The sequence below is a fragment of the Hylobates moloch genome, unplaced genomic scaffold, assembly GCF_009828535.3.
Source record: "Hylobates moloch isolate HMO894 unplaced genomic scaffold, HMol_V3 SCAFFOLD_11, whole genome shotgun sequence".
Lineage (NCBI taxonomy): Eukaryota > Metazoa > Chordata > Mammalia > Primates > Hylobatidae > Hylobates > Hylobates moloch.
This window is the reverse complement of record NW_026652286.1, coordinates 30,445,382-30,467,901: the sequence shown is the minus strand read 5'-3', so window position 1 is coordinate 30,467,901 and position 22,520 is coordinate 30,445,382. Positions and strand designations below refer to the sequence as shown.

General features: G+C 44.4%; 4 protein-coding genes across 5 annotated transcripts in view; 3 read left to right on the top strand and 1 right to left on the bottom strand.

Moving 5' to 3' along the window:
• The window catches only part of PIK3C2A (phosphatidylinositol-4-phosphate 3-kinase catalytic subunit type 2 alpha), a 130,022-nt gene extending 129,754 nt beyond the window's left edge, over positions 1–268 (bottom strand). Inside the window, exon 1 of the mRNA XM_032166525.2 lies at positions 130–268. The gene's annotated coding sequence lies outside the window, so the exon portion shown is untranslated. The remainder of the gene's footprint in view (positions 1–129) is intronic.
• An 85-nt stretch (positions 269–353) lies between these two features.
• The window catches only part of NUCB2 (nucleobindin 2), a 122,921-nt gene continuing 100,754 nt past the window's right edge, over positions 354–22,520 (top strand). For both annotated transcript variants that reach the window (XM_058447013.1, XM_058447011.1), the window contains exon 1: positions 354–757. The gene's annotated coding sequence lies outside the window, so the exon portion shown is untranslated. The remainder of the gene's footprint in view (positions 758–22,520) is intronic.
• LOC131384664 (telomeric repeat-binding factor 1-like) lies at positions 15,726–19,370 on the top strand. The gene is given in 2 exon segments (XM_058447015.1): positions 15,726–18,536; positions 18,539–19,370. Coding segments are annotated over 2 exon segments (1,155 nt in total). The 5' UTR covers positions 15,726–18,151; the 3' UTR covers positions 19,309–19,370.
• LOC116477243 (small ribosomal subunit protein uS5-like) lies at positions 21,248–22,477 on the top strand (the record flags this gene model as incomplete). Its single annotated transcript, XM_032761726.2, has 1 exon — positions 21,248–22,477. A coding segment is annotated over one exon (987 nt), but the record flags the coding sequence as incomplete, so codon positions are not given.

Sequence of the window (22,520 nt, the reverse complement as noted above, 5' to 3'; positions counted from 1 at the left end):
GACGCGGGCACCCAAGGCACTGGGGGCCGCGACAAGAGACCCTTCCAGCCCGGGAACCCCGGGGTCCCTCTCCACTCTCGCAAAGCAGGATCCCGAATATCGTCCCCAGCCGCACCGACCGCTCCTCACCTCAAGCTGCCTGAGCCTCCGCCTCTACCACAACCTGAGCCGCCGAAGCCGCCACAGTCCGAGCCATTTTTCCCCTCAGCTGGCTCAGCCGCCGCCGAAAGCTTCGGCCGACTCCACAGCCAGCCAAGCGCATCACGTCACTTCCGGACAGGGAAGCACCGCCTTCCCCGCCCGGGCTTGTTGAGAATTGGCTGGCGCGGACGGCCTACCTGAGCTGCCGGGTGGGGCTTGGACGCTGCCCGGGTGGCGTGAGCAAGGGAGCTGGGGCGCTGGGGGGCACGGGCCCAGGGGACCAGGGTCTGGCTCTCTCCCGAGGAATGCTGAGCAGGCTCTGGACGCCTCTCCGTGCACACCCGAGACCTGGGGAGTGGAGCTCTCCGGACACCCCAGCTGGCCGCCCCTCGGGCCCCGCGTCCGAAGCCCAGCTAAACCGGGCCCGGGCACTGAAGTACCCTATTGTTCTCATCCCCTCTCCCGGGACTCCGCACCCTCCTTCATCTAGGCTGATGTTCCCAGATTTGTGTCTTGGCCCCTGGCGGCGCCGAGATTACTTTGTGATTGGAAGACTGAAAGGAACAGGCAAGACTTAAACTCGTCCACTCCAACCAGCATTTACCGAGGCCTCACGGTGGGTCAGGTGGTATACGGTGGGTAATTAGTAGCCTATCACGTGGTTTCTGTAAAATGCTTGATGGCACGTAAAACGCTTTCAGGTCGGCGTCTCGTTTCATCCTCACAACAACCAGGTAAGGAAGATATCCCCATGATAATAACTCACAGCCAGACGGCTCTTTCTACATTACAAAGTATTTTCACATGCAACCTCCATAATAATACATTCTTATTGAGAATTTAATGAGATTATGCTTGTAAAGCGTTTGGTCCTCACGTGTTAGATTTAAAAATTACGTAACCATGGGAAGAGATAGGAAAATTATCCCCATTTACAGATGGGGCTTCTGGGGCACAAAGATGTTAAGAGGAGAGGAACGATTCCATAGCGTCTTACAACAGATTGTCCTTTAAGCAGTAGGAGAAGGGGGTCTACACCATCCAGACGTTCACAGTCTAATGTGGCGGACTGATTTAGGCTGCATTTCTCAGCCTAAACTAAAAATTATCAGCCTATATGTATATAGGCATAATTAGAAGGCTCTAAGAGAAGTTGAACCTTCAGCAAATAACGGGAAAGGAAGAAATTGGCCTGATTTGGCAGGGACCGAGGTTGGCGAAAGGGGGCTAGGGCAATGGGGAATGTGGAGTGGATGAATCCCTCATAGCGCTGCAATAAACATTCCTGCACCTCCCTAGGGATGGCAAAATTGGATGGAGTTTCTATTCTATGGGGAATTCTAGAAGCAAATGTGTGATTATTTCTTATGGCTGTAGCTACCGACTCTTGTACACCCCCCCCCTTCCAACTCCTGTCTTTCCCCCAACCCCACCCCTCCTCTATGCACACACACTTCCAGGCAGGCTACACACTCTAGAAGAATGTCCCTTAGAAATCAACTTAGTTCCGCAGCATTGTTCTGCTTTATCTTCTGATCAAAGGAGGAATTTCTAAAATTGGCAGCAGCTCTTTCACAAGATTAAAAAGGGGGGGAAAGTGATTTATCTCAGGGTAGCTTCCTAGCTTCTGCTCCAGATCTGAGTGTGCCTTCAGGAAAGAAGCAAGAGAGGCCTTGGGAGAACACTGAGTCTTCAGGAAAGAGTAACTATTAGTCTTTTCTTTCTCTTTCTTTATTCCTCTCTCCCTCTGTCTCTTCCTTTCTTTTTTTTTTGATCCAGCGAGACAGACTGGATTTTTTTTTCTAATTTTTTTTTTTTAAATGAAAAGTATTTCCCCTGAGTCCCAGCAGCAGAGGGCCCTGGTCCTTGAGTCACTTCCTTGTTGCAGTTCTGACTTCATTATTTTATTATAGCTTTTGAATGGCTGATACATGGTAGGCTGTGATCAACCAAAAGGATCCCAATAAGGTGACGAGAAAGAAAAGGAGTTTGATGGTTTTCCAGATTCCAAAAAAGTTAGCTTTCACAAGTTGCCAGGTGTCAAGAACCTGAACAGGTAGCCGTCTCTCAGCATATCTCATCTGTCAGCAATGGCTTGTGAAGATGCATGTGTAAACAGTGGGAACACAGACTTCTGGGAGACAGTACAAACTGGTGCTGCTGTCATTTGGAACCAACTAGAACATAGCTGGCAACCATTTCTCCTGTTTCCTTTTCTTCCACTGGCTTCACTTTTTTTTTTTTTTTTTTTTTGAGATGGAGTCTCACACTTGTTGTCCAGGCTGGAGTGCAATGGTGTGCTCTCAGCTCACCACAACCTCTGCCTCCCTGGTTCAAGGGATTCTTCTGCCTCAGCCTCCTAAGTAGCTGGGATTACAGGCATGTGCCACCAGCTAATTTTTGTATTTTTAGTAGAGACAGAGTTTCTCCATGTTGGTCAGGCTGGTCTCGAACACCCGACCTCAGGTGATCTGCCTGCCTAGGCCTCCCAAAGTGCTGGGATTACAGGCAGAGGCCTTACATTTTTAAATGTTTCAATCCTAACTTCCCACAGACAACTTCCCCGTACCACAAATATTCCCCAGCATCTTCCAGTACCACATGAGAAATGGGCAATCTTTTTTTTTTAACCACAGATAAAATATAGTGGCTTACAGTGGTTAGCATTTGCTAAGGCCCAGCCCTGTTCTTAGTGTTTTATGAGTATTATCTCATTGACTTCCTCCAACAACCTTCCTGAAAGATGTAATTATTATATCCTAATTTTATAGCTGAGAAATTTGAGGAACAGAGAGGAGAGTAACTTGCCCAATGTCACACAGCTACTAAAGAGTAGAGCTGGGATCCAAAACTGGGTCTGACTGCACAACCCATGCTCTTTTAACCTCACAGTTCCCCCAGCGGGCCGAGATTTTAACATCTACAAAATGCTGTTAAGAAGTATAATAGTTAGGTTTTTATTTCCTTTCTCAATGTTATATCCCCACCTGAGTAGAAGGACTCTGCTGGGTACTATACCAAACTATCTATCTATCTATCTATTTATTTTTGTTTTTTTGAGACAATCTCACTCTGTTGCCTAGGCTAGCATGCAGTGGCGCAATCTCTGCTCACTACAACCTCCATCTCCTGGGTTCAAACCTCCAGAGTAGCTGGGATTACAGGTGCACACCACCACACCTGGCTAATTTTTTGCACTTTTAGTAGAGCCAGAGTTTCACCATATTGACCAGGCTGGTCTGGAACTCTTGGCCTCAAGCGATCCTCCCATCTCAACTTCCCCAAGTGCTGGGATTACAGGCATGAGCCACCGTGCCCAATTATTTAATCCTGATTATGATAAGCAGTTTGAAGGAAAACTATAGTGTTCTTTGATTTAGAATAGAAGGCAGGAAGGCCTTCCCTGAGAAAGTCACATTGAACTGAGATCCAAAGGATAAGTAGAAATTGAGGATGGGGGAAAGCATACCCGGCAGAGGGAACAGTGTGTGCAAAGACATTGAGAAAGGAGCATGGCTCAGCTGAGGAACTGAGAGGCCAGTGTTGTTGTTATACTGAGAAGAAGGAAGTATCTTTATTCAAAAAAATTTTTTTTTCTAGACACAGGGTGTCACCATGTAGCCCAGGCTAGTCACAAACTCCTGGCATCAAGCAATCCTCCCGCCTAGCCTCCCAAAGTGCTAGGATTATAGGTGTGAGCCACTGTGCCTGGCTAGAAGCATCTTAGGTACTATAGTGAGATGGGAAGATAATGCCAGGCCTGGGAGGCTGTATTAAGAATTTAGGTCTTTATCTTAAGAACGAAGGAAAGATTTTAAGCCTTCAAGTGATCAGAGTTGCATTTTTGAAAGATTTCATAAAGCTAGGAGGAGAAAGCATTAGAAGGGTCTAGGGTTTATTGCAACTCTGTAGGGAAGTGATGACAGTGGCTTGAACCTTGGATAAGACACAATAAATATGTGGCTCACGCCTGTAATCCTAACACTTTGGGAGGCCGAGGCAGGTGGATCACCTTAGGTCAGGAGTTCAAGACCAGCCTGGCTAACATGGTGAAACCCCATCTCTACTAAAAATACAAAATTAGCCAGTCGTGGTGGTGCATGCCTGTAATCCCAGCACCTCGGGAGACTGAGGCAGGAGAATCACTTGAACCCAGGAGGTGGAAGTTGCAGTGAGCCAATATCATGCCATTGCACTCCAGCCTAGGCAAAAAGAGCGAAACTCCATCTACCAAAAAAAAAAAAAAAAGACACATTAAATGTGAAGTTGACTGAGCTAGGGTTCCTGGCCTTGGAGACAGTCCAGTAGGGGAGAGCAATTTAGAAATAAAAATAGTATATTGTGCTATGAGCACTACTAGAGGTAAACCCAAATAACCCTGGAAGCTCAGAGAAAAGATAGAGGGAAGATGGAAAATGTATTAGTTATCTATTGCTGCATATCAAATTACCCCAACATTTAGCAGCTTAAAGTAAAAGTAATAAATATTTACTAGATCACAGTTTCTGTGGGACAGGCATGTTGGCATGGCATAGGTGGGTGTTTCTGATTTAAGATTTCCCACAAGATTGCAGTCAAGCTGTCAGCTGCCAGTCCCATCTGAGGGCTTGAATGGGGGGAGATCCACTTCCAAGTTCACTCATGTGGTTGTTAGAAGGCCTTGATCTCTCCCAACATAGGCAGCCCTCTCCCCAGGGCTTCCTCACAACATGGCCACTGACATTCCACAATGTGAGTGACCAAGAAAGAGAGCAAGAGAACTAAGAGTATGTGAGAGAAAGCACCCATGGAAAGAAGCCGCAGTCTTTTTGTAACCTAATCTCGGAAATGGTCTTATCACTTCTGCCATACTCTATTTATTAGAAGTGAGTCAATAAATTCAGTCCACGTTCAAGAAAAGAGAAATACACAAAGGTGATGAATACACAAAGGTGTGAATAGCAGGAGTTGGGGATCGTTGGGGTTCATTTTAGTGGCTGCCTACCACAGTAGGTTCCACAGAGGAGGCAGTACATGAGTAGTTGTATTGAAGTTTTTCAGGAGCATTTCAGGAGGAAGGGCTTTCCAGGCAAAGCAAAGGATGTGTACAAAGATACAGAGACGTGGAAGAACTTCATGTGTTCAGGGTCCGCTGTTGGCCATTCCATGACCAGGTGAGAGGGGGTTGGGGAGTATAATTGATTCAGCTGAGCAAATTTGAAGAGGAGGTAAAGTATCATTGGTTGAAAGATGATACATTTACTTCTTTGAATTCTACCAGTATACCTGCATCTTTATGAAAAATATATACGTACAAATATATTCATTAAAGCATCATCTTCATATTAGCTTGCTAGGGCTGCCATAACAGAGGACCACAAACTGGGTGGCTTAAACAACAAATTTATTGTCTCAGAATGCTGGAGGCTAGAGAAGTCTGAGATCAAAATGCCAGCAGGATTGGTCCTTTCTTTTTTTATTTTTGATACAGAGTCTCACTCTGCCACCCAGGCTGGAGTGCAGTGGCACAATCTTGGCTCCCTGCAACCTCCGTCTCTTGGGTTCAAGCGATTCTCCTACCTCAGCCTCCCAAGTAGCTGGGACTACATGCACGCCACCACGCCTGGCTAATTTTCATATTTTTAGTAGAGATGAGGTCTAACCATGTTGGCTAGGCTGGTCTCAAATTCCTGACCTTAAATGATCCGCCTGCCTTGGCCTCCCAAAGTGCTGGGATTACCGGTGTGAGCCACTGTGCCCGGCCTAAGATTTGTTCTTTCGGAGCACCCAACTTCTGAGGGTTGCCAGGGAAATAATTTGTTCCAGGTCTCTCTCCTTGACATGTAGATGGTCATTGTCTCCTGTCTTCATACCGTCTTCCCTCCTTAAATGTCTCTATCCAAATTTCTGCTTCTTTAAGGAGACCAGTCATATTGGATTAGGGCCCCCACTAATGATGTCATTTTATCTTAATTACTTTGTAAAGACCCTGCCTCTAAATGAGGTCACATTCTGAGATATTAAGGGTTAGAAATTAATCATGAGTTTGGGGGGAGGGTATACAATTCCACTCATATGTTCCATGAAAGGGCTATATATGCAAAGCAACCCGCAGACACAAAAGGAACCAAGAAACCAAAGAATAAGGAAGACAAATCTGGTTTGTTGGTATACAGTGTTTTATTAGGGAGCTTACGGACAAAAGTATGGTCTTTGGTGGCCACAAGACAGGTAGATCTTCACACCACAAACCCCCTGATCCAGGGCTTATATTTTGAATCATACATGCTCTGGGAGAAATGTGTAGAAGGTTATGGACCTCACAGCCTGTGATTTATGCAATGACATCAGGGGTGGTTTTGAAGGAAAGACAAAACTTACAGTGAATAGGTGTTTCTACATAAAGAGTAATAACTAGACATTTTGGAGGTATTCCTGGACTGGGGGTTAGTCAGGAGTCACATGGCAGATTAGCATCTAAAATACAGTCACTCTTGTCCCCACACCATAAAAATCATGTGATGGGAAAAGAGTGAAAACAACTAAATGCTCATCAATAGGGAATGGGTAAATAGGTTATGGTATATCATAAAATGGAATACTATACAGCTGTTAAAAAAGATGTACTGATAAGAAGATTTTCCATTATGGAATAATCTCCAGTATATTTTATTAAGGGAAAAGGGCAAGTTGCCAAGTAATCTATGGCATGCCAGTATTTATGTTAAAAAATGGAATGTGTTGTAGTAGCATAGGATATCTCTGGAAAGATACACAAGAAACTGGTAATAGTGGCTACGTATATAAAGAGGAACTGGGAGCCTGAGGGTCAGCAATAGGAGGGAGCCTTTTTACTGTATACTCCTGTTGTACAGGTTGACTTTGTTACCATGGGCATGTATTACTTTCAAATTAAAAAAGAAGTAGGTGCAGCAAACCACCATGGCAAATGTATACCTGTGTAACAAACCTGCACGTTCTGCATATGTATCCCAGAACTTAAAGTAAAATGAAAAAAGAAGCATAAGAGAGCTTGGTAATTTTGGTATGAAGTATATTTAGTCTGCACAAAACTGAAGTTTGTGTCTATGTTTTTAAAGTTGATGCTGGCTGGGTGCCAGTGGCTCATGCCTATAATCACAGCACTTTGGGGGGACTGAAGCGGATCACAAGGTCAGGAGTTTGAGACCAGCCTGACCAACATGGTGAAACCCTGTTTCTACTAAAAATACAAAAATTAGCTGGGTGTGGTGGTGCACACCTGTAGTCCCAGCTACTCAGGAGGCTGAGGCAGGAGAATTGCTTGAACCCGGGAGGTGGAGGTTGCAGTGAGCCGAGATTGCACCATTGCACTCCAGCCTGGGTGACAGAGCGAGACTCCATCTCCAAAAAAAAAAAAATTTTTTTAAGGGAGCCAAAAGGTACACACAGATTTTCAACCGCGTAGGGGTCAGTTCTCCTAATGCCCTTATTGTTCAAGGATCAAGTGTACTAAAAGAAAACGAATGCCAACCTTGAAATTCTGTACACAGTGAAAATATCACTTAAATCTTTAAAAAAAAATAAAGTTGATGTCTATATTTTCTCTTCTCGAAGCTTCCCCACCCAGTCTCTCCCCCTTTAACCCTTACACACATAACTTCCCTCTCTTCCTTAATCTTACACCTTCTCCAGCTTCTGCCTTCTTTCCTGCTTCCTATTATAATGAAACTCAGAAGAACTACCTGTACTTGCTGACCCTACCTTCTTACTCTAGTGGGATTTTATATCCTCTGTATACTGAAATGTCTCTCATTAAGTTACTAATGACCCACATTTTGCCCAAGTCTGGTCAAGTCTCTGTCCCCGTCTTTCCAGACCACTCAGCAGTGTTTGACTGTAATGACCATTCCTTCCTGGAAGCACTTTGTTCTGTAGGCTTTTATGACACCACATCCCCCTAGTTTTCCTTCCACCTCTCTGCTTACCACTTAGTCTCTTATCAATTCCTTCCCTTCTATCAGACCTCCGAAGGTAGGTGGGAGAGCTCTAAGACTTCATCTTCAGCTTTTTTTTTTTTTTTTTTTTTGAGATGAAGTTTTGCTCCCATCACGCAGGCTGGAGTGCAGTGGCATGATCTCGGCTCACCACAACCTGCACCTCCCAGGTTCAAGCGATTCTCCTTCCTCAGCCTCCCGAGCAGCTGGGATTACAGGCGTGCGCCACTACACCTGGCTAATTTTTGTATTTTTAGTAGAGACAGGGTTTCGCCATGTTCGCCAGGGTGGTTTTGAACTCCTGACCTCAGGTGATCCACCCGCCTTGGCCTCCCAAAGTGCTAGGATTAGAGGCATGAGCCACAGCGCCCAGCCTCCTTTTTTTTTCTTTGATTTTATGGTTCAACTAGGTGAGTTCACCAAAATCCATGGTTTTAAGTACCATTCCTAGGTCAATCATTCTGAAATTTATATCTCCAGCCCCTGACTTGTCCTCTGAACTCTAGATTTATGTAACTGTCTACCTCATTTGGATGTTTGATAAGCAACTCAAAATGAGCACAAATTGAGAACTCTCAATTTATCACCCTATATCTGTTCCCCACTTTCCCATCCCCTCATTGCCCCCAATATTTACCCACCTAAATAATTGGCACCATTAGCCCAGTTACATAAGCCAGAAGGTCAGGAGTCATCCTTGATTCCTCTCATTCTCCCATATCCCAGTCAATAGTTCCTACTGGCTCTATCTCCAAAATACATCCTAAAGCCAAACCTGACCCTTCTTGCCATCTCACTGCTGTAATCCTAGTCTAAGCCACCATCTAACTGGTCTTCCTGCATCCAGTCTTAACCCCTTAAGTTTGTACCCCATGCAATTCTTGGCGTGATTTGAAATGATAAATCACTGAGTGGGTGGCTTGTGCCTGCAACTCCAACACTTTGGGAGGCAGAGGCAGGATGATCACTTGAGGCCAGGAGTTTGAGACCAGCCTCGGCAACATAACAAGACCCCATCTCTACAAAAAATAAAATAATTATCCAGGTGTGGTGGTGCATGCCTGTAGTCCCAGCTACTCAGAAGGGTGAGGCAGAAGGATCACTTGAGCCCACGAGTTCGAACCTGCAGTGAGCGATGATCACACCACTGACTCCAGCCTGGGCGACAAGAGTGAGACCCTGTCTCTAATGTAATAAATAAAATGAAATGATAAATCAGTTGTAAATCACAGCTGCTAAGAAGGCTGAGGGGAGGATTACCTGAGCCCAGGAGTTTGGGACTAGCCTGGGCAACATAGTGACTCTCATCTCTAAAAAAAAATTTTTTTAAATGGCTGGGCATGGTGATGCACTCCCATATTCTCAGCTACACAGAAGGCTGAGGAAGGAGGATTCCTTGCACTCATGAGTTTGAGGCTGCAGTGAGCTATGATTGGACCACTGCATTCCAGCCTGGGCAACAAAGGGAAACCATGTCTCTTAAAAAAACAATAAAAGGTAAATCAGATCACCTCATCAACTGGTTGAACTCACTAGTAGCTTTCCATTGCACTTAGAATAAGCCTTCCCTTTGCTTCCAAAGCCTTACAAACCTGATCCAGTTTACCTCTCCTGTGTCGCTCTGCCCCTTGACCACTGCGTTCCAGCAACAGCAGCCTTCTTTCTATTCCTAAACAGCCAAGAATATGCAAGGTCACTCCTGCTCTAATGACTTTGCACTAGCTATTCCCTTGCCTGAAATGCTGTCCCTTTTAGTGTGACTGGCTCCTTTTTGTCCTTCATATCTCTGGTTAAATGTTACCTCCTGAGAATTTCGCTGACCACCCAGTCTAAAATACTCACCTGGTCCCTATATATATAGCATGACTTTATTTTAATGCTCTGTGAAGCACTGACTACCTCCTGATACTTTTCTTATTTATTTATTTTAAGTATTTGTTTTCCCACACTAGAATGTAAGCTCAATGACAGCAGGGACTTTGTCTTGTTCACCATTAATTCATTTGCATTTAGAGCAGTGCTTGGCTCAGAGAGCCTAATAATTTTAAGTGAATGAATGAAATTACTTCCGTTTATATTTAATACCTTTTCCCCTTCAGTTAAAAAAACATAGCCAAGACTCTCCTCTTGTATAGAAATTCACATGATTTTTTTTTTTTTTTGAGACAGGATCTCACTCTGTCACCTAGGCTGGAGTGTAGTGGTATGATCACATCTCACTGCAGCCTCAACTTCCTGGGCTCAAGCAATCTTCCCATCTCAGCCTCTTGAGTAGCTGGGACTACAGATGCACTCCACCACACTGGGCTAATTAAAATAAATTTTTCAGAGACAAGGTCTCACCATATTACCTAGGCTGGTCTCAAACCTCTGGGCTCAAGCAATCCTCCCCGCTTGGCCTCCCAAAGTGTTGGGATTAGAGGCATGAGCCACTGCACCTGGCCTGAGCATGAATTATGAAAGACTAATATTATTTCAGTGGAAGCCCTGCTTTGTAAACCAGTGGTGAGGAGCATTTGTATTGCACTGAATCATTTTTTTTTATTCAGTTGTGAGTTACTATATAAAACCTAAAATTAAGTTAGAAAATTTTCAAAGAACTATCAGCTGTTTCTTTGATGTGCTTTTAAAAAGGATGTCCATTTTGTGCATCATAAAAGTATGATGTGCAGGCTGTGACTCACGAGGAATAGCCAACCTACTCTTTTCTCTCCTCCTCTTCCCCTCCCCAGAAATATCATAAAGAAACAGATGATAGGTACTTGGAAGAGCAGCTAACATTTGCTGAGAGCTTGCTATGTGCTTGATATTTTATTTTATTTTATTTTATTTTATTTTATTTTATTTTACTTTATTTTATTTTACTTTACTTTATTTTATTTTATTTTACTTTACTTTACTTTATTTTATTTTATTTTATTTTAATTTTAGAGACAAGGTCTCATTCTGTTCCCCAGGCTAAAGTGCAGTGGCATGATCACAGCTCACTGCAGCCTTGACCTCCCCAGGCTCAAGTGATCCTCCCACCTCAGCCTCCCAAGTATCTGTGACTACAGGTGCACACCAGCACACCCAGCTAATATTTGTATTTTTTGTAGAGATGGAGTTTTGCCATGTTGCCCAGGCTGGTCCTGAACTCCTGGACTCAAGTGATCCACCCGCCTCAGCCTCCCAAAGTGCTGGGATTATAGGCATGAGCCACTGTGCGCAACCAACATTTAATAGATTAACTAATTTAACCTTCAGAACAACCTTATGAGAGACAATTCTAATTCCCACTTAACAGATATGAGGCACAGAGAGGTTAAGTAACTTGCCTGGGTCACATGGTTAATGAGTGGTAGAGCCGGGCAGGCTGACTCCAATGTCTGAGCTTTTAATCATCTTACCATGCTGCCTTGGGGAATGCATGTCAGTGGGTCTGAATGTTTGTCACCACTTTAGCCCTTTGGGACTACAGAGGAGAGTAAATAAGGAAAAATACATGGGGGTGTGGAGCTAAGTGTCAAATCCAATCAAGTCCAAATCCCAGAGGTTTTCCTTTTTTATGCCATGGACCCTTTTGGCAGTCAGGGAGTCTATAGACCCCCTACTCAGAATAATGTTTTTACATACAAAGCTAAAATAGAATTGGAAACCTATTATAGTGAAATGCAGTTCTCAAAATATTAAATCACCATGTGGGATATAATATACATGCTTTTTGTTCATATATTAAAAAGATCTAATGGCAATCTAATGACTACCATAATTTCATAGCACTATGAACACAAATGGTATTTCAAGATACTTTTAACTGCAATAATGTGACATAGAAATATCTGGGATGTGGTCGGGTACAGTGGCTCATGCCTGTAATCTCAGCACTTTGGGAGACCGAGGCAGGCAGATCACTTGAGGTCAGGAGTTCGAGACCAGCCTGGCCAACATGATGAAACCCCGTCTCTACCAAAAATATAAAAAATTAGCCAGGTGTGGTGGTGCATGCCTGTAATCCCAGCTACTTGGGAGGCTGAGGCAGGAGAATCGCTTGAACCCAGGAGGGGGAGGTTGCAGTGAGCTGAGTTTATACTACTGCACTCCAGCCTGGGCCACAGAGCAAGACTCCATTTAAAAAAAAGAAAAAGTAAAGAAATATCTGGGATATCTGTTAGTGACAAAGTCACAGATACAGCTAGTACTGCTATGACTTGTGGCCTACATTAGTAAGGGAAGGAATTGCTAAGTTTCTATTTGAGATTAGTGAAAATAAAGACATGATATTTTTTCCTTCCCATTCAAGTTCATAGGCCTCTTGAATTCCATCCATGGATTTCTTTGGGGAAGGGAGTTTTGGGGGAGACAGATCTATATACCCCCAGGTTATTAATCCCTGCCACCAAGCCTGGGAGCAGTTTCTGGGTATACGGTAGTGACCCGGTGTATGGACAAGAAGTAGACCCAGGGAATTGACCAGGAATTACTGGGAAGAGGGATTCAGTGGTGTGAACTGGTCACCCCTTCCCATAAACCTGATGACTGAAAAAGGACAATGAGTGACCAGGCGCGGTGGCTCACGCCTGTAATCCAAGCGCTTTGGGAGGCCGAGGTGGGTGGATCACCTGAAGTCAGGAGTTCAAGACCAGCCTGACTAACATGGTAAAACCGTGCCTCTACTAAAAATACAAAATCAGCCTGGCGTGGTGGCACATGCCTGTAATCCAGCTACTTGGGAGGCTGAGGCAGGAGAATGCGGTGTGATAGCCCAAAGAGAAGGCAGAGGTTGCCGTGAGCTGAGATCACGCCACTGCACTCCAGCCTGGGCAACGAGAGAGAAACTCTGTCTCAAAAAAAAGAAAAAATAAATGAAGTAAAATTTGTTTCTGTGATGTCTGAGATAATCTTTTAGATGGGTTTCTAACATTTCCCCAAATGAAGTAAATTATTACACAAAATTCCGAAGTTAAAGCAAATTTGGAAAAAAAAAAACAATTACAAGTGGACAGAAGTCTATTTTGGCATTCTGAGTGTCTGCAGCTTTGGGACAAATGAGAGGCAGGATCCCTGGGCAGGATCAGCACACTCATGGTAGCAAGCTCTCCTCATTCTGCCCCCAGTTCTGCCCCCACAGCTTCAAACATGGTGGGCTGACAACAATATGGAGGTCAGAGAAGAACAATTTCAGAGCACGTATGAGACAACCCTTGGGTTGTCTGAGAAATGTGCTGAAGCTCTACAGTGATGGAGGCATGGATGAGCACTATGCAGATAGAAACATAAATGTGACATTATTTGTAATTGCAGTCTGAATGAGTTAGAAAAAATTGGGGATATTCTTACGTGGAAGCTAAATCTTAATACCACTAGGAAGATTTGTAATAATAACAATAATAGTTAACATGAATGGAATGTTTACTATTTGTCAGGCACTGTTAGAAGTACAGTACTTTACATGCATTAACATATTTAATTCCTAGAGCAAACTTATGAAGTAAGTGCTGTTAATATCTTCATTTTACAAGCAAGGAAACTGAAGTGCAGAGAAGTAGAAGTAAATTATTTTTTAAAAAATGATACTTACTTGGGCCTGCATGTCACCCAGCAGCCAGGGGAAAAAAAAAAAGACATTTATTCTAAGATAGAGTAGAAGTATATTCTTTTTTCTTTTTTAAAATACTTTTTTTGTACAGAGCAGTTGAAATGTAAGAAGTATATTCTTTTGTTTTGTTTTTTGAGACCGAGTCTCACTCTGTCACCTAGGCTGGAGTACAGTGACGCAATCTCAACTCACTGCAACCTCTGCCTCCCGGGTTCAGGCAATTCTACCTGCCTCAGCCTCCCCAGTAGCTGGAATTATAGGTGCCCACCAGCACGCCCAGCCAATTTTTGTATTTTTTAGTAGAGACAAGGTTTTGCCATGTTGGCCAGGCTGGTCTTGAACTCCTGACCTCAGGTGATCCACCCGCCTCGGCCTCCCTAAGTACTGGGATTACAGGCATGAGCCACTGCACCTGTCCTAGAAGTATAATTCTTGACTGTATTAGTTAAATGCTATATTGACTGTATGCTAGCTGCTGTAAAAATAAACTTTGAAACCTCAATGGCTTAACACAATAGGAGTGTATTTCTCTCCACATAAGCCCAATATGAGGTTGGGTGTTGAGAAACTCAGAATGATGAAAGTCTGCTGTCTTCAGTATATCAGGATCACTCTGAGGTTTCTTGTACCTTCATTTAAAAGTTAAATGCATCAAATTCCACTGGTCAGAACTATTTGCCCATGACTAACTAAAAGGGAAGCTGGGAAGTGTAGCTGAACTGTGGTCCAACAGGGGAAAAAAATGGTTTCGTAACCAGCTAGCCAGTATTTGTCATGCCAGCAGATCAGATAACTTTATTGGTTCAAGCAGAGAGCTTCCCTTTTTTTTTTTCCAAAGGTGCTCCTTAACAAACTGAAACAACTTTTAGATGAGCTTAGTTCATGGTCTTTTGTTAAGAAGGAAAAGTCCTTTATTTTTATGTTGTAGATATGGTATTATTACCATCCAGTCCTTCTGTATAATTATTGTCAGAAAGCATGGCTTGAGAACAACTCTTTTTATATTCAAATACTGTTTTTGGTAACTGTTCTCCAGTATTTTGATTTATTGTCAAAAAATTTATATAGCACACAAATAATGCACTTATATGGTAAGTAAATTTCTTAGCTAATTTATTAAGATATTCTCTTGACTTCTGGGAGCTAGAATGATCTTGACTACATTTATGTGGAAGAACTTTGGGGCCTGAGACATCACTTGTCTATGTGTTTAAGTGAGTCCAGATCTATTTTCTGAAGAAAGTCTTGTCTTTGCACATGTACCTTCTTAGGCCTATTTCCAAATGGCAGTGGGATGGCCTTCTTTTTGGGCTATGGCGCTGTTAGATGCCTCATTGCTCTGAAAGAATGTCAGTCCTACCTTCAGCCCTATTGAGTGCTAAATCAACTATTACTCAGCAGCAAAATCATTTCCATTCTAGTTTCTTACCAGAAAAATAACTTCAAACTTTCTCTGCACTTTATTTATCAAAAGCTCAATTGAAAAAAAATAATACTCATTGGGGATTACTTGAAGGATAAGTAATCTATCCACTTCTCTAAACAATCTAAATGTTATCCGTTCTTTATGACTATTAGAATAAGCTGTGTAGCTGGATTGCCCCTGTCTCTTGTAGAATTGCTTGTGCTGAATTGCATTTTTGTTTTACACACCAAAGCTGATTGTAAGAAATGGCCCTAGGAATCTTGCTGTTGTAGTTATTGTAAGGATATTGTTGAGGACTTTGACCGCTATGTTATAGAGTGACTCATAATTAGGGAAAATTTCTCTCAGATCTTATTACCAGGAAGCTATATTTCTCTTAAGAGCTACTTCATTATGGCTGGGCGCAGTGGCTCACGCCTGTAATCCCAGCACTTGGGAGGCCGAGGCGGGCAGAGCATGAGGTCAGGAGATCAAGACCATCCTGGCTAACACGGTAAAACCCCGTCTCTACTAAAAATACAAAAAATTAGCCGGTGGTGGCGGGCACCTGTAGTCCCAGCTACTCAGGAGGCTGAGGCAGGAGAATGGTGTGAACCCGGGAGGCAGAGCTTGCAGTGAGCCGAGATTGTGCCACTGCACTCCAGCCTGGGTGACAGAGCAAGACTCTGTCTCGGAAAAAAAAAAAAAAAAGAGCTCCTTTATTTTTATCAAAGGGAAAGTAAATTTTATCATTGTTCAGATTTCCCTATGGCTTTGTCCCTGGAAGCTCAGAATTAAATTTACGGCCCAGGTCTAGCTGTTGTCTAGAACTATACAATATGCACTTTTGTGTGTCATCATGACAGTTGGTTTTAGCTTATTTTCCTTCTCCTGCTTGCCTTTACTTCTTTCCTCCACACCAATTACTTAACCCATTATTTCATGTTATATTTCTATAAATTGCTTCAAAGACTTTAGAAACATAGGAATTATATGTTTGAGCATGTACTTACATGTATATGCATGCTTAAAGTAATGCTCAAATATTTTGAATAACAAAAGATGTTGAAATACATGTTCCCTTAAACACTATTATTGCATATTTTTCATTAAAAGTTTTGCATTGGAATTCATGTTTCTTTTCTTTTTTTTTTTGAGACAGAGTCCTGCTCTGTTGCCAGGCTCGAGTGCAGTGGCACAATCTCGGCTCACTGCAACCTCCTCCTCCCAGGTTCAAGCGATTCTCTTGCCTCAGTCTGCCAAGTAGCTGGGACTACAGGCGTGTGCCACCACGCCCAGCTAATTTTTTTTTTTTTTTTTGAGATGTAGTCTCACTCTGTTGCCAGGCTGGAGTGCAATGGCACAATTTCGGCTCACTGCAACCTCCACCTCCCAGGTTCAAGCAATTCTCCTGCCTCAGCCTCCTGAGTAGCTGAGATTACAGGTGTGTACTACCATGCCTGGCTAATTTTTGTATTTTTGGTAGAGACAGGGTTTTGCCATGTTGGTCAGGCTACTCTCAAATTCCTGCCCTCATGATCCGCCTGCCTCAGCCTCCCAAAGTGTTGAGATTACAGGTGTGATCCACCGTGCCTGGCTTTTTTTTTTTTTTTTTTTGGAGACGGAGTTTTGCTGTTGTTGCTCAGGCTGAAGTGTAATGGTGTAATCTTGGCTCACTGCAACCTCCACCTCCTGGGTTCAAGTGATTCTGCCGCCTCATTCTCCCAAGTAGCTGGGATTACAGGCACGCGCCACCATGCCTGGCTAATTTTGTATTTTTATTAGAGATGGGGTTTGTCCATGTTGGTTAGGCTGGTCCCAAACTCCCGACCTCAGGTGATTTGCCCGCCTTGGCCTCCCAAAGTGCTGGGATTACAGGCATCAGCCACTGCACCCATCCTTGTTTCTTTCTTTATATTCCACTGCTTCTCTCCTCCAACCCATGCTGCAGACTGCTCCCACCTTTGCTTTTTCTTAAGCTATTCCCTGTTCCTTCCTCTCCTCATTGGCAAATCTTCCTCCAAGGGCCTCAGCCCTAGCTGCTCTGTCAGAATGGAATGTTCCTTCCTGACAGACTTCTTATCAGTTCCTTGCCAACTACACAGAGAGACTTCCTGACCCTCATCCTCTCTAAAGCTGACTCTAGTCCCCTACCCACCCTACCTCATATATAAGCAGCACCTTGCTTACTTTCTTCACTATGTTCTGTCATCATTTTCTTATTAATTCCTTTGGTAGTTATATGTCTACTCAACTAGAGGGTGAACTCCATGAGGGTAAGTACCATGTTGTTTGCTTTTTTGTTGTTGTTAAGAGACAGGGTCTCACTGTGTGGCTCAGGCTGGTCTTTATTTTATTTTATTTTTTCCAAGACAGACACTTGCTCTGTTGCCCACGCTGGAGTGCAGTGGCATGACCTCAGCTCACTGCATGCTCCACCTCCCGGGTTCAAGTGATTCTCCTGCTTCAGCCTCATGAGTAGCTGGGACTACAGGCACCTGCCACCATGCCCAGCTAATTTTTATATTTTTAGTAGAGACAGGGTTTCACCATGTTGGCCAGGCTCGTCTCAAACTCCTGACCTCGTGATCCACCTGCTTTGGCCTCCCAAAGTGCTGGGATTACAGGTGTGAGCCACCATGCCCAGCCTCAGGCTAGTCTTTATTTCCTGGCCTCAACCATCCTCCTGCCTTAGCCTCTTGAGTAGCTGGGATTAAGGCATGAGACACTGTTCTCAGCAATCCAGGTCTTCAGATGCATGAATAAATTGTTGAGCCTATGAACTGCAGAAAACCTCTTCTAACTCTTCTGTACTCTCAGGAATATTCCCTTTTCAAAACTCCTGAATTTACTTCTATCTGGTCTGAACCTAGTCACTCGGCACATTTAAAGCCCTCAATACCTCTTTGTTTCGTGTGTCAAGATGGATTTCCCCAATTACTTTGTAAGTTTTAAATTATTTGGCTAATAGATTATTAGAGGAACACTGAAGGTACAGGCAGTAGAATCTGGATATCAGCAGGGGATTTAAATAGTCTCATATTTGGGTCCCGAGCCCGCGGGGCTGTGCGGATGGTAGGGATGCCGACCCTACTGAGGAGCAGATGGCAGAAACAGAGAGAAACGAAAAGGAGGAATTCGAATGCCAGGAACTGCTCGAGTGCCAGGTGCAGGTGGGGGCCCCCGAGGAGGAGGAAGACGCAGGCCTGGTGGCTGAGGCCGAGGCCGTGGCTGCCGGCTGGATGCTCGATTTCCTCTGCCTCTCTTTGCCGAGCTTTCCGCGACGGCCACTCCAAGGACTTCCGCAGGACCCGCAAAAGCGCAGAGGCTATTATTCGTGGACTATCCAGTCTAACAGCTTACCACTTGAGAATGATATACATATGTCAGTTTTTGACAAGAATTGCAGCAGGAAAAACCCTTGATGCACAGTTTGAAAATGATGAACGAATTACCCCTTGGAATCAGCCTGGATGATTTGGGGTTCAACTGAAAAGGAACACGACAAACTTCATGAAGAAATACAGAATTTAATTAAAATTCAGTCTATAGCTGTTTGTATGGAAAATGGCAACTTTAAACAAGCAGAAGTCTTTGAAAGAATATTAGGTGATCCAAATTCTTATATGCCTCTCAAAAGCAAATTGCTTATGATAATCTCTCAGACAGATACATTTCATTCCTTTTTTCAACACTTCAGCTGCAACCACATGATGGAGAAAATTAAGAGTTATGTGAATTATGTGCTAAGTGAAAAATCATCAACCTTTCTAATGAAGGCAGCAGCAAAAGTAGTAGAAAGCAAAAGAACAAGAATAATAACTTCTCAAGATAAACCTAATGGTAGTGATGTTGAAATGGAAACTGAAGCTAATTTGGATACAAGAAAAAGATCTCACAAGAATCTTTTCTTAGGTAAGTTGCAACATGGAACCCAGCAACAAGACCTTAATAAGAAAGAAAGAAGAGTAGGAACTCTTCAAAGTACAAAAAAGAAAAAAGAAAGCAGAAGAGCCACTGAAAGCAGAATACCTGTTTCAAGGAGTCAACCGGTAACTCCTGAAAAACATCGAGCTAGAAAAAGACAGGCATGGCTTTGGGAAGAAGACAAGAATTTGAGATCTGGAGTGAGGAAATATGGAGAGGAAAACTGGTCTAAAATACTGTTGCATTGTAAATTCAACAACCGGACAAGTGTCATGTTAAAAGACAGATGGAGTTCCAATTAAAAAATTAAAACCTGATACAAAAAAAAAATTTCAGTTAACATATTTTGTGTCTGTAGGCTGACCTCAACCCTATAATGTAACCCATTAAAATGAATTTTCTTTTTTTTTAGGACAGAGTTTCTCTCTGTCGCCCAGGCTGGAGTGCAGTGGCGCAATTTCAGCTCACTGCAACCGGCAGAGGTTGCAGTGAGTTGAGATCGCACCACTGCACTCCAGTCTGGGCGACAGAGAAGACTCTGTCTCAAAAAAAAAAAAAAAACCCACTTGTATTTCCTTTAAAAACCTATTTGTCCTTCCCATGGTACTCTTTTCTTCCTCCTCCTTCCCCTACTGTTAGATATAGCCACAAATTCTTTTTTTTTTTTTTTTTTTTTTAGACGGAGTCTCTCTCTGTCACCCAGGCTGGAGTGCAATGGTGTGATCTCAGCTCACTTCAACTTCCACCTCCTGGGTTGAAGCAATTCTCCCACCTCAGCCTCCCAAGTAGCTGAGACTACAGGCATGCGCCACCACGCCTGGCAAATTTTTGTATTTTTAGTAGAGGGGTTTCACCATGTTGGCCAGACTGCTCTCGAACTGCTGACCTCAAGTGATCCACTCATCTCGGCCTCACAAAGTTCTGAGATTACAGGCATGTGCCACCATGCCCAGCCTAGCCACAAATTCTAGCCACCTTTTTGAGTTACTCATCACTGAGCATTCCTACACATATGTGCATTGCATGCATGAACTCTTATTAATTTGTCTTTTGTCAGTTTAATTTGCAGGCCTCCAGTAATTGAATAGAGAAAGGTAGAAGAGGCCAGGTGCGGTGGCTCATGCCTGTAATTCCAGCACTTTGGGAGGCCAAAGTGGGCTGATCACTTGAGGCCAGGAGTTCGAGACCAGCCTGGGCAACATGGCGAAACCTCATCTCAACTAAAAATACAAAAATTAGCTGAGCGTGGTGGTGCATGCCTGGAGTCCCAGCTATTCAGGAGGCTGAGGCAGGAGAATCACTTGAACCCAGGAAGCAGAGGTTGCAGTAAGCCTAGATCGCACCACTGCACTCCAGCCTGGGCAACAGAGCAAGACTCTGTCTCAAAAAAAAAAAAAAAAAGAAAAAAAATGAAGAAGAAAAGGATAGAAGAAAAGGGCAATGATAGAAGGACAAGAAGGGGAGGTAGAAAGGTAACTTACATTTATTGAGAACCACTTAGATTAGGCAAAACACATCATAGGAAGATATATTTCACCTTTTTTTGTTGTTGTTGAGATAGGGTCTCACTCTGTCACCCAGGCTGGAGTATAGCAGCATGATCACAGCTCGGTCTCCCAAAGTGCTAGAATTACAGGCATGAGCCACTAAACCTGGCGTCACCTCCCTTTTTTTTTTTTTTTCAGATGGAGTCTTGCTTGCTCTATCACCCAGGCTGGAGAGCAGTGACACAATCTCAGCTCACTGCAAGCTTCACCTCCTGGGTTCACTCCATTCTCCTGCCTCAGCCTCCCAAGTAGCTGGGACTACAGGCATGCACTACCACGCCCAGCTAATTTTTTGTATTTTTAGTAGAGACGGGATTTCACCTTGTTGGTCAGGCTGGTCTCGAACTCCTGACCTCAGGTGATCTGCCCGCCTTGGCCTCCCAAAGTGCTGGGATTACAGGCGTGAGCCACCGCACTGGCCAGTCACCTTCTTTTTTTAAACAATGGGAGCAAGCAAAGGGTAGAGTGAGTTTCCCTGAGACATCATTAACTCAACAAAATGTTTTGAGTGTGTTTCACGTGCCAGGTATCCTAAGAACTAGGGATGGAGCATGAATAAGACTTTGTTCCTGTTCTCATGGTATTGACAATTTAGCAGAGGCCAGGAGGAATCCATCTGAAAAAAAAACGTTCTGTCAGGCCTGGATCAGAGATTCTAGCCCTGAACAGAAGCCGCACTCAGTAGAGTAAGTGAACATTCACAGAGGACTTACTATATGTTAGACACCATGCTAATCACTGTGTACAGCATCCATGTTCCCTTAAAAACCCCAGATCCGCTTCTTCTCTGAGAAAACACCAAACGGCGGATGACGCCGGTGCAGCGGGGGGGCCCGGGGGCCCTGGTGGCCCTGGGATGGGGAACCGCGGTGGCTTCCGCGGAGGTTTCGGCAGTGGCATCCCGGGCCGGGGTCGCGGCCGTGGACGGGGCCGGGGCCAAGGCCGCGGAGCTCATGGAGGCAAGGCCGAGGATGAGTGGATTCCCATCACCAAGCTGGGCTGCTTGGTCAAGGACATGAAGATCAAGTCCCTGGAGGAGATCTATCTCTTCTCCCTGCCCATTAAGGAATCAGAGATCATTGACTTTTTTCTGGGGGCTTCTCTCAAGGAGGAGGTTTTGAAGATTATGCCAGTGCAGAAGCAGACCCGTGCCGGCCAGCACACCAGGTTCAAGGCCTTTGTTGCTGTCGGGGACTACAATGGCCACATCGGTCTGGGTGTTAAGTGCTCCAAGGAGGTGGCCACCGCCATCCGTGGGGCCATCATCCTGGCCAAGCTCTCCATTGTCCCCGTGCGCAGAGGCTACTGGGGGAACAAGATCGGCAAGCCCCACACCGTCCCTTGCAAGGTGACAGGCCGCTGCGGCTCTGAGCTGCTGCGCCTCATCCCTGCACCCAGGGGCACTGGCATCGTCTCCGCACCTGTGCCCAAGAAGCTGCTCATGATGGCTGATATCGATGACTACTACACCTCAGCCCAGGGCTGCACTGCCACCCTGGGCAACTTCGCCAAGGCCACCTTTGATGCCATTTCTAAGACCTACAGCTACCTGACCCTCGACCTCTGGAAGGAGACTGTATTTACCAAGTCTCCCTATCAGGAATTCACTGACCACCTCGTCAAGACCCACACCAGAGTCTCCGTGCAGCGGACCCAGGCTCCAGCTGTGGCTACAACATAGGGTTTTTACACAAGAAAAATAAAGTGAATTAAGCGTGAAAAAAAAAAAACCCAGATCCATTGCTGGGCATGGTGGCTCACACCTGTAATCCCAGCACTTTGGGAGGCCGAGGCAGGTGGATCACCTGAGGTCAGGAGTTCGAGACTAGCCTGGCCAACATGGTGAAACCCAGTCTCTACTAAAAAAATACAAAAATTAGCCAGGCGTGGTGGTGCATGCTTGTAATCCCAGCTACTTGGGAGGCTGAGGCGGGAAGATCACTTGAACCTAGGAGGCAGAGGCTGCA